The following is a 12,235-nucleotide window of genomic DNA, read 5'->3' as shown; positions in this document are numbered from 1 at the left end:
AGAACACATGTGATTAAAATATTTGGAAGATACTGTATTTCTGTTCTATATTGATAGGAAATGAACTATTTGTCATTGTTGATATTCCTGTTTTCAATTTATGTACGTTAATTTATTTCTTGAATTTTAGTTTGAAGCTGGCAATATGAAAAACCTGGTACTGAAGATAATATCTGGATCTTTTCCACCCGTGTCTTTGCATTATTCTCACGATCTCCGTTCTTTGCTCTCTCTATTATTTAAAAGAAATCCTAGGGATAGACCATCAGTCAACTCTATATTGGAGAAAGGTTTTATAGCCAAACGCATTGAAAAGTTTCTCTCCCCTCAGGTATGTTTTTTTAGTATAGAATTAAAATTGAACAATGGGGTTATGGTGCTTAATTAGAGCATGCCCTCCTCTGTTTCGAGGAGAGCAAACACATCAGAACGTGGGGGGAACAAAGTGTTTTTTCAAATACTGAAGTCGCTTTCCTTTCCATTCCTGTGTAACTTCCCTTTCCTATTTGCTGGAGATGATAAAGCACCCATTTTCTTCCATGAATAAGAAAGAGAAAAAATGCAAGTGTTCCTAAGACAAAGCACATTCTCACAGTTGCTCTGAATTGTCTGTGAACCAGACCTCCATTTACATTTATCTTCTGGTGCAGTGGTTCTCAAAGTTTAGTATGTTGCCGGGTCCCACCACTACGATTTCTGTTTTAGTAATCCAGAGATGGAGCTGAGAATTTGCATATTTAATATTTTCCTAGTGATACTGATTCTGACACTTTGAGAACTGCTCTAGGGGGATCCTTGATGGGAAAGGTGACCATCTCAGTTAATGGTTTTTGCCTGTTGGAGCTTCTGGGCCACTGCCACTCTAGGAATATTCTCTCCACCAGCGTTCATTTCTCTTGAAAAAAGAGAAATTCACTTGCTTCCCCTCCCAATAAGAAAAAAAGAAAGCTGGTTTAAATTGAGTTAAACCTTTGTTGATGTGATAGTTTTGTACTTAAAAGGGGGGAATGTAGTGAGTAGGGGGAGAAAATTACTTGCAAGAAATACTAATGATTTTGCTTCTCAAAACATGTTCATAAATGCTAGGGAATAAGTAGCAGTGTTTTAGTAATAGTAAAAAGAGGCACTTGTTAAGTTTTGTGAGATTATTTAAATATTATCCAATAATATGTTTACAATTACGTATTGGTAAGTGAAAACTCATTGGCGATGCTGAGAAGATTTAGAGTAAAGTTGAAATAACAGAGGTTAATCCGAGAATAGTGTAATGAAGTAATTCTTTATCAGTTCTGAAGTAAGTAAGAGATATGGATACACATAGAATATAGAGGTTATTTCGGATAGGAGATAGTTGTGTTAAATCGCTAAGGTAGAGAAGCAGGTGGTGTGGGAGGGCCTTTGGGTGCATTAGGTTAATTTGAAAAGAAAGCTGGTTTGGAGAAGTCAAAAATAAATTGATAAGGTGGAAGGAGAGTTAGCATGAGAGGAATTTGTTGAATGGATTATTTGGGTTTAATTAGTTTATTTGGCAGCATAATTGTGACTAAGAAAGGAAAAAATGTATTGTGATTAATAGGTAAGTTTTTTCATTTTGGAAATTTAACATCTTTTCTAACTTCCCCCTTCTTTCAATCTAAGCTTATTGCAGAAGAATTTTGTCTAAAAACATTTTCCAAGTTTGGAGTACAGCCTATGCCAGGTAAATGAAATTTTAATAAATCCTTTCACCTGTTTGCAATAATTAATATACTAATTATACTAATAAGTAACATTTACTAATTATACTGGAGATATATGTAGATATAATAGATTTGATGTAATTGTAGATAATTTAATCCAGATTAAATGCATATTGAAATCATTTATGATATGACAATATACAATATTTTCTGATTAAAACTAAATTTTCCTCTTTTGTCTGCCTTATTTAAATGAAATCTGTCTTTGATGTAAATTATAGCATAGGGAATATAGTCAATAATAACGTAGTAACTATGTATGGTGCCCAAGTGGTTACTATATTTATTGGGGTAATTTTGTTTGTTTTGTTTACCATCACCCAAGGATATTTTTCCATTGATTTTTTTTTAAAGAGTAGAAAGGAGGGACAGAGAGAGGGAGGCAGGGGGGGAAGGAGAGAGAGAGAGAGAGAAACATCGACGTGAGAGACGCGCATCAATCGGTCGCCTTCCGCATGCGCCCTGACCAGGCTTGGGATCAGACCTGCAACCCAGGGATATGCCCGTGACTGGAAACTGAACCCATGACCCTTTGGTGTGAGGGCTGTTGCTCTAACCACTGAGTCACACTGGCCAAGGTGGTGGTGATCACTTTGTAAGTTACATAAATTTCTAATCACCAGATTGTACAACTGAAACTAATATATTTTTCGTTTACTATAACTGAAAAATAAAAAATTACTTTAAGAGTTTATAAGATGATAATGGAGGAGAAAATGAAGTCCATTTATAACTTGGTATCCTGCTGGTGCCACACTGTCTGCCTCCAGAATAGAAGCCTCTCCTCCTGGGGTCGTACTCAGTGCATCAGGTCCAGTGTCCTGATGTCGTAACCACACTCAGGCATGATCTTCCGCTCAGCGTTTCTGACCAGTCCTCATTCATAGGCAGCTTCCATCTCCCTCTGTCACTGTGCAGCACTAGCTACGCACAATGGTCTGTGGTGACTGCATGTCATTGGACTGTAAGAAATGCCATCCATGGACCATGTATTTAAAATTTCTAGGACATTGAGGGTGGTCCTAGGGTTTAAGAAATGCCTGTATGTAAGCAAATAAAGCTTGATCGATGCCTTGCTATACTTCATGATCAAAAAAAAGCTGCTTTAAGACTGTGTACTGAAACTATGTTAGTGAGTTGGTTAATATGCGTTAAATGCAGACTATTATTTTTTTAAGTTTATTTTTTATTGTTGACAGTATTACAGCTATCCCCTATTTTCCCCCCACTTCCTCCCTCCCCCGAACCCCCTCCCCACCCCAGGCCTTCACACACTATTGTCTGTGTTCATGGGCCATGCATATATGCATATAAGTTCTTTGGTGGACTAATTATTTTAATGACCACTTCTGTTTCTTCTCTGGTTGTCAGTTGGTGATGGGTTTCCATTCCTTAATGTGGTAGGGTTTTTATAAACCAGCACATCCACACTGAGGGAAACCTGCAGTGAGGCCAAGAACACGTGATGTGGTGCATTGTACAGACGCCTCTTGTTAGTTTTACCGTTAGTGGGATGCTTGGTCTAGATTCCAAGGATGTAAAATAAACATTTTAAAGGAAAAAAATAAAGTGTAATCTGTCTTGAAATTTTCTATGTATCAAATGCTTAGGTGATATTTTGGGAACATTGTCATAGAATCTTATAAAATGTCTTAGCTAAGTGTGTACATATTTATGTAAAATGTTTTTCTTTGAGAAATATTTCATAGTCTGTAGTTTAAAAAATAATAATTTAATGTGAAGTTAGGTACCTTACCAAGGATAATTTTTTTTTTTAATGAGGCCATCAACAGTAGAATGATTGTAGCATGGTGGGTATGGTTTTTATACCATGTGTATGTATATGCATATGTTTATGTGAGAGAAAAATTATTATTTTTTACATAGAATGACTTCAGAATGGATTTCTAAAATCAGTGGACATTCAGATTTGAAAAGTATATTATTTTTCAAGCATACTGTTTTTCATGTTTTACTCCATTTTGAGTTTGAGCACATTAATAAATATGAATACTATATGATGAAACTGAGTTCATATAGGCTGGGAGTGGTATGGCAGTGCATTCTCAGGAAGGCCAGCTATGTTTAGCTCTTCTTAAAGATTCCTAGACTCACCCTCTCAGTGTGCAGAGACTCAGTTCCTGGAAAATCAGTTCACTCTGAATAAAATGCACAAGGACAGACATGGCAGAATCAGCCTGTGTCCCTTGGCAGTCAAAGTCAAGCCTCATGAGAAGTCACATCTTAATTAAAAGCCTCATTGTCACAAAGTCCAAAAATACCCCATGTCAGCAAATTGTTCCCATATGGGTAAGCCTGTGTAGGAACTAGAAAGTTATTTTGTTGTAAGAGGAGTTGGATGGATGAAATGTTTAATAGCATGGGGCTAAAATAGGAGTTGTATTGCTGATGGGCCTATAAATATTCTGTGGCTCCAACTCACTGTATTAATCTTTATCCTACTGGTAGCCTTGTCTCTGAGCCTCAGACATGCTTAAAAATCAGATAATTCTCCCTCTTCTCTAGAAAGTGAACAGGAATTATCCATATAGTTTGTTGGGACTCTTCGTTTTTATGCTTTTATGCTTTTTGCCCCTTTTCTGGCATACAGAGTATTTCTTGGGGGATGTTAATACATGTAGCCGGGTTACAGTGTTGTGACTTTGTACATCTGTGGTTTGGATTAGTTTTACAGTTGAACTCTCTCACAGGGAAATTTTTTTCACATTTCCTAGTTCAGGATACAGCTTGAGTATGTGGAAAACCTTATGCTAACATATTATACAGTATTTCATCTCTTCAACCCAAATTACTTAAGAATCTTTAAACTGCCAGTCAAATGGATAATATTATTTTTATTTTTATAAGAGTTTACTAAATTATATGAATAATATGTGTTCATTATAAAAATTAAAAGAAGTAAAAATTACCTCTAATCGTAACACATACTGTTATATTTGTTCTGTTTTCCTATGATATCACATGTATAACAGTTGAAATTGGGGTTGCATTATAAACAAAGTTTTGTTTCTTTCAATTTACATTATATGTGATCATTTTCTAATACAGCTAAATATTATTTGAAGAACTGAGTTTAATGGTGATATTTCATTGTGAACTACCAGTTTATTATTTTCTCCTTTCCCCTCCTAAAAAGGAAGAATACTTGTTGGAAGAGATTGATTTAAATTGATTTAGTGCATGATAAGATCCTGAGATAGCAGGCTGGAAGAAGCAGAAAGCAAGCTGCTACTTAGGCTGTGGGACAGTTTGAGCAGAGAGGTACTTTAGCAGATGTGGAAAACAGGAAAGAGGGTTTGGATAAGAGCTGATAAAGGCTGTACTCTCTGACCTCCTGTAATATCTTTGAAAGATGTAAATTGGAGGCTTTCCTTTTAGTCACTTTAGCTTAACTGTTTTTCTTGAATGTATCGTCATCCTAAGAGTGAACCTTGTCTAGGCTTTAGTAAGAGTTTAATGTATAATGTTGCAGGGTTTAAACTTGTGTATAAATTTTTGTTTCTGTATTTCTTTAAAATCAAGTCATAAACATTGTTCTTGATATAGATAGCCCTCCAGAAAGTTTGACCAATTTATATTCCCAGCAGGAGTATATAAAGGTACTTATTTCATGGGATCCTTAGCTGTAATGATTGTTTTAAAGTGTTTGTTCTTCAATAAGTCTGTAAGTATAGACATTCAGATTGTATATGAAGAAAATATTAAACTGCTCATAGCGATAGAATTAATGTTTAACAGTTCTTGAAGTTTATGTTCTGATTTTGAAAGTAACTTCTAAAACAATGAATGTTCTTTTTAAAATTTATCTTTAACAGCTTTATCGAGATGTAATTCACATACCATTCAGTTCACCTATTTAAAGTCTACAATTCAGCACTTTCTAGTATATTCACAAATATGTACAGTAATTACCCAGAGTCAATTTTAAGGTTGTGCTTTTATTAAATGAGAAATTGCAGCATCTTAGAGGAGCATGGCTTTTGCTTCTTTCAAGAAGTGGCTTTAGAAAAACAGTTATAATGAAGGCATTGATGTGTGCTAAGGAGTGAATAATATGTTTAACAAAAAGTTTCAGACTAAATGCTGTCACAATTATGAAAATGAAAAAATGCTGTCTTGAAGAATTTAAAGATTTAACATAAAGAACTCTGGAAAAATTCTTTTTATCTTTTTATGTAGCTAAAAGACCAGCCTCAGGACAAAACTTGGCTTTGGTTGTGTCTGCTCAGAAAATTACAAAGCCTGCTGCTAAATATGGAGTGCCTTTAACATATAAGAAATATGGAGATAAAAAATTACATGAAAAGAAACCGCTCCAAAAACATAAACAGGTATGATCGTGTTACAGACTGTGTTATTAGTAACAAATTCACCTTGACCTTATTTTATTGCAGCTGGGTTCAGTTCTCTTGATACTCATAGGATTGTTTTTATTTAGTTACTAAAGAACATTGCTGTTCTCTGCTTCACTAGCCTTTCAAAACCAAGAAGCCTTAACAGAAGTCATAAAGAAACACTGAGTAGATATATTAACTAAAGTAGCTGATGCAGTAAAAAGAAAATGATGTTATAAATGAAATCACTTTTTAACAACCTAAGCAGAGCCATTTTTTGTGTGTCTGTGCATAAAACAATATCTGTGATACACTTGATAAAAATCTGGGAAAATTTTGTATTTGAGAATTCACAGGTAGATAAATATATCCACAAAGCCCACTTATAATACATTGTCAGCAAAATCCCTTGTATTCTAAACTTCTAAAGATTGCCCTCACTGTTTTTGTCCTAAAGCCTGGCTTGTCTCTGAACCCACTGTTGTTCAGCTGTCTTACTTGGTGACTACTTTCTTTCTAATCCCTTAATACCACTGAGTCTAGGGTAGGATGAGGGAGGTGTTTTTCTTCTCATTGCCATACTCTTTCCTGCTCTAACCATCCACCCCTTCCCCAAGCTTTGACACTTTTGCCACTGGACCAAATCACCTGCTACCCCTCCATGTTAGGGTCATCTGCAGAACTCTCATTTTTGAAAGAGTTTAATACCTGACTTAGTGTCACTCTTCTCAACACTGTCATAATTCTTGGTGATTTCAATACCCAGAAAAGATGACCCTTCCAGTGGTACATGGCCTTTATTTTCTTGAGTGTTTTCTGTCAATGATCATATCTCCTACCATACCTCAGAACTCGCACCTGTAGTCATGCCATCCAATTTGATATTATTAATAATAGCAACTATTCCTTAGTCTCAATAATAAACATCCCACTCCCTGACCACTACTTCTTGTTTCCTGCTCCTTCCTCAAAGGCTCTGCCTCCAAAAACTTCTTTGTCTTATTGGACCTGTGGAACTTACTAGTTTTTCATTGTCCATCTCATCCTAGTTTATATTTTTCTCTTCTGGCTTAAATTCCATGTTCTCACATTATAATTTCTAAAATCTCAACTCTCTTGCCCCTATTCTGAGGACCTCTGGCTCCCTATTATATTTCCTCAGTCCATTTACTCTCCCATTTTTCTAGATGATTATTTATTTTATCTTCTCCTTGTTTTTCACTTTAGGCTAATGACCTTGCTTATTTCACTGAGAAAATAGAAACAATTGGAAGAAAATTTTTCTACACTGAACACCACTTCTGCGAGTCAGTCATATCTGTTTGAATATTTTGCCCTTGTTTTTATTACTTTGGATGATGTGTTCTCAACTGTAGTCAACCCTGCAATTTATGTACTGTTATTATTACTATTATTTTTGCCTTCTAAAGGGCTTTTGGCTCTCTTCTACAACATTATAGGAATGTATTTCTATGTATTTTTCCTTTATTTGCTTGCTGCCTGCCGGTCTCCATTACAGTGCAAAAGCTCCTGAGAGCAGGGATTTTCGTTGTTGTTCACTGGTTCCTGGCAAATACCTTATACTTTGTCAGGTCACTCAAATGTTCTTTACAAGAATGAATGAACAACCAAAAATTGTAGTAAAACCCTCCACAAAAGCCACTTTGTTATTCCTTTTAGCAAATGGATAACTATTAAAAAACAAAACCTGGAGAGAGAAAAAATAATGGTCAAGTCTCTTGAGAAAGCTGAAATGTGTGTTTATTTCATATGGTCAACAGGAAAAAAGTAGTTTTAGTAACTGTTTTGTTCAGTTAGAAAGACAGTCTGTTAAAATTATTATCAATAGTAATACTAAAGATACTAAAAATTAATATAATTCCTTTAACTTCCTGCTGTAACCCCAAATTTCAAATTTAAGGATCCTTAGAGTCAGGCTTACTGACATAAAAAACATAAGTTATGTTCATAGAGAAAACATTTAATGGCAAAGTACTACCCTACCAAATAAATGTCCTACTCATGCTTGTGTATTGACTTTTCAGGATTCAAGCCTGCATTCAACACACCTTTCTCCCATAATATTCCTAAATTTTGAGCCTGAGCTAAATTAGACTTGGCACTAGTTACTAATTAAGGCCTGTATATTCTTTTCTTTCTTGTCTTTGTTCATTATATACCCCCCCACACACACACACTTTTTAAATGTTCTTCTTTTCTTTGCCTCTCTGTCTAGCTAGGTATATGTCACATCGATACTGGATTATTTTGTAAGTCCTTAGAGAGTACAAAAGTAAAGATCATATTTCTCTCCTCAAATCTTACAGTGCAAATAAAGAGACAAAGTCCTGAAAAAAGGCAAAAGGAGCAAGCTGTGTGATGTCTGCTCACTTTGTTAGCTCTGGATTAAAAACGTAATGCTGGCATAGGGCCTGGGAGACTGTCACATTGGCAGTGTGGCTTTGATGTTCAAAGCTCTTCACGAATCGCCCTTGCCAAGTGGTGCAGTTGTTTGGAGCGTTGTCCCATGCACCAAAAGGTTGTGTGCTTGATTCCCAGTCAGGGCACATAGGTTGCGGTTTTGATCCTTGGTCAATGTTTCTCACATCAGCGTCTCCTTCTCTCTGTCTCTCTCTCAAATCAATGATATATATATCTTCTCTGGTGAGGATTAAAAAAAATAGTTCTTAACTGATCTAAGAGAGGTAGGAAACACCTCAAGTACCCTTTGTTTTTGTTCTTTTTAAAGACCTTTCTTGTTTCTTTCCTAATTGTACCCCCACCCCCAAAAAGGCAGGAAAATAATTTCTTTCTTACTTGAATTGCTTTATCCCCTTGTGCGTATTGTCTTAATGTTATTTTTATTAGACCGTCAGCTCTCTGAAGTTAGGAGCCGTGCATTATACATTTTGCACAAAGTAAGAGTCTAATGAGTTCCTTTTTTTAAAACAATGAATCAATAAATTATTGAATAAACTGCATTCCAAATCAGTAAAGCAGTATCTTTTGATATTTTAACAGCAGTTAATAGGGTTAAAGGCCAAATAAAAATCCTGCTTTTAGACGCAGTCAGAAGACCAGTGTTTTGAGCCTTTATTCCTATTGCTGAAGGTAACTACACTGCAGTGTGAGGTGATGACAAGAAATTGGAGCAGAAATTGATCCCTTACATATATGTCTAATTCTTGAGTTAGAAACTTGATTTTCATTAAAGTTACTTGGTTCTTTGAAGTAATTTAAGTAGTATAATTTTGATATGAAATCTTTTTCTATAAAGCACATATTTTAGTGAATTTGCTGTAGTCTTTTAGTATACTTTCGACAGTTTTATAGAATGAAAGGAAAGGAATGTACTCGCAGTAGTCAAACATTGCATTTAAGTTAACTTTGTTGCTGGCTCTTCCAGTTTTTATTCAGATATATATTGCCTGTATCTTTAATGTAGTAGCTCTGATACCATACAGATGGTTTTATATTCTGATATTATTTAATGTTATATATACTTTCTGTAAATTTTTATTATTATCCGTGGTTGTATTATATTTCATTGATACGAAATCAGATTGCATTCTTATGTCTTTTTTTAAAAATCATGCCCTGGATCAACATTGTTTTGGAAATGTTTTATTTCTTCTAATGGAGTTCAGTGAAATATGAATTCAAAGTAAAGATATTTCATAGACAATTTTTGAGATGTTTGTTCCAAAATGGCAATTATTACAACTACAGTTCATTTTAACATTTGGCTGTACACATGCAGAATCCCTGTCCTTCTAGGGAATGAAACTGTCATTGGGGAGGGGTGTATCTTTATGTCATTAGCTCAATAAGGAATACACACTTGGGTGGATTTGTAGAAATGCAGTTGTCTTATCTTTTGACTAAGTTTTAGCCTGACTGAATGGAGAGGTTGGAACTCTAAGTGAGATTGTATTAATGATATAACAGAAGGCCCCTCACCTTTGGGCAAAATTATAGCCAAGAGTATAATCTATTCTTTCATATGGCTAATAGAATCAAATAATATGTTGACTTTCTTAATGTTTCCCTCATTTTCAGATAATATTAGTCAATATGCAAGAGCAGCATGCTCTGGAATTTTAAGATTCTAGTTAATATTCTGAATAATAGATATTCTATCAAATACTCTGAATGACACATAAATGATTCAGATGATAGTTATGCATTCTGGATTTCAGGTCAGGTGTTTGCCCTTAAACTTTTTAGGCAAATAAATTTGATTTTCTAAACCAGAACAATGAGAACTAAGTAACCATCAGTACTGAAAGTATCATATTGCTTTTTCAAAAATATTTCACCTAAAATTACATTTGTATGCACACAATGTGTCTTAATGCTACACAACTGTACTTAAAAATTATTAAATTGGTAAATTTTATGTCTATTTTACCACAATTAAAAAAAAAAAAGTTTAAGAGGAAAATAAATAAAAAGAAAAAAAGAAGTGGCAGTCAAATGTCCGAAAAGTTTTTAAAAATCTAACAATGGTATAAAGGGGGAAAAACAAAATATCTAAATTATTTAAATAAGATTTTTTAAAATAAATTTTTTCTGGGCTTTTACATGACTTTTTAAAAATTTTTTTAAAAATATATCTTTATTGACTTCAGGGAGAGGAAAGGAGAGGTGGAGAGAGAGATAGAAACATCAATGATGAGAGTCATTGATCGTCTGCAGCCCGCAACAGGGCATGTGCTCTGACCCGGAATCCAACCCCGATCGCCTGGATCCTAGGTCGATGCTCAACCACTGAGCCACGCCCAGATGGGCTACATGACTTTTTTGTTTTTTAAGACTTAATTTTTTCCTGAAAATCTAAAGAAGCATCTTTTAGATTTTTAAAACTTTCTATCAAGCTTAAAAATGAGAAGTTCATAAGGAAAAACATACTGCTTATATTATCTTTCATTTAATTTTAATTGCAAATTTTAAGCTAATATGTATTAAGTTATTCTTATTCAGTATATCATAAAATACTTGCATAAAACTTTGTTCCAGTTCCTGTAATAATCAGTTAATTTTTAAAGACTTCTGTTAAAACAGAGGAGTAGTTAAGCCACCAGAGGGTGCTCCATGAATACATTTCAGTATTTTGGCTCTGATTTTAAAAAAGAAACAAAAAACATTTCTCTTAGTATGAATGTTTTGTGTTACCATATTTTTCTCTTCTGTATAGACATAGTGTTCTGAAAATACCTGTATGAACTCAGAGGAACAGTTTGATATTTTTATTTCACAAATATTTGAGTATCTTATATGTAAAGCAATACAGAACATAAAAAGGTGACTGTAACTTATGACTTCATATAACTTACCTAAGAGTATATAGGTGTCTTATTTAAACATTCTTGTTTTGTTCTGCATTATTGTGTAATCTATTTAAAAGCTGATCATTTATAATAAGAATCTATAATACTCGCGTTTATTTATTTATTTATTTATTTATTTATTTATTTATTTATTTATTTTAAACATATCTTTATTGATTTCAGAGAGAGGAAAGGAGAGGGAGAGAGAAACATCAATGATGAGAGTCGTCATTGACTGGCTGCCTCCTGCATGCCCCCGACTGGGGATTGAGCCTGCAACCCGGGCATGTGCCCTGACCGGGAATCGAACCCCGATCGCCTGGATCCTAGGTTGATGCTCAACCACTGAGCCATGCCCAGCTGGGTGCATTTATGTTTTTAAATTGTTTGGTTTTGTGGTTCACCAGTTTTGACACAAGTGCTAGACCTGCTACCTAGGAGTTACCTGTGGAACTTGTCAAAATACAGAAGGTAGGGCCCCAGGTCCAGAAATTATGATTCAGCAACTTCTGGGGATGTGTATTTTTGAAAAACAGCTTTATTGAGATATAATTCACATACTATACAATTCACCCATTTAAAGTTTGGAATTAAATGGGTTTTAGTGTATTCACAGAGTTGTGCAACCATCTCCACAATCAATTTTAGAGCATTTTTATCACCACCTCCCCAATCTTTTTCCCATTAGCATTCACTCCCCATTTGTCTCCCACCCCCATATCCCTAGGGAACCACTAATCTACTTCTGTCCTTATATACATTTACTTATTCTGGATCGTTCATATAACTGGAATCGTACAATATGTGATTT

The 12,235-nt window shown here is 34.7% G+C and overlaps 1 protein-coding gene across 1 annotated transcript in view; it reads left to right on the top strand.

The window, feature by feature from the left end:
* The window catches only part of NEK1 (NIMA related kinase 1), a 93,252-nt gene that overhangs the window by 22,538 nt on the left and 58,479 nt on the right, over positions 1 to 12,235 (top strand). Inside the window, 3 exon segments of the mRNA XM_087816547.1 lie at positions 131 to 331; positions 1,639 to 1,699; positions 5,940 to 6,091. Of these exon segments, the coding sequence (XP_087672673.1) occupies positions 131 to 331; positions 1,639 to 1,699; positions 5,940 to 6,091 (414 nt within the window).

This window comes from Miniopterus natalensis, chromosome 4 (assembly GCF_054644295.1).
Source record: "Miniopterus natalensis isolate mMinNat1 chromosome 4, mMinNat1.hap1, whole genome shotgun sequence".
Taxonomy (NCBI): Eukaryota; Metazoa; Chordata; class Mammalia; order Chiroptera; family Miniopteridae; genus Miniopterus; species Miniopterus natalensis.
The sequence above is the reverse complement of the archived record's forward strand: the minus strand, read 5'-3'. Positions and strand labels throughout refer to the sequence as shown.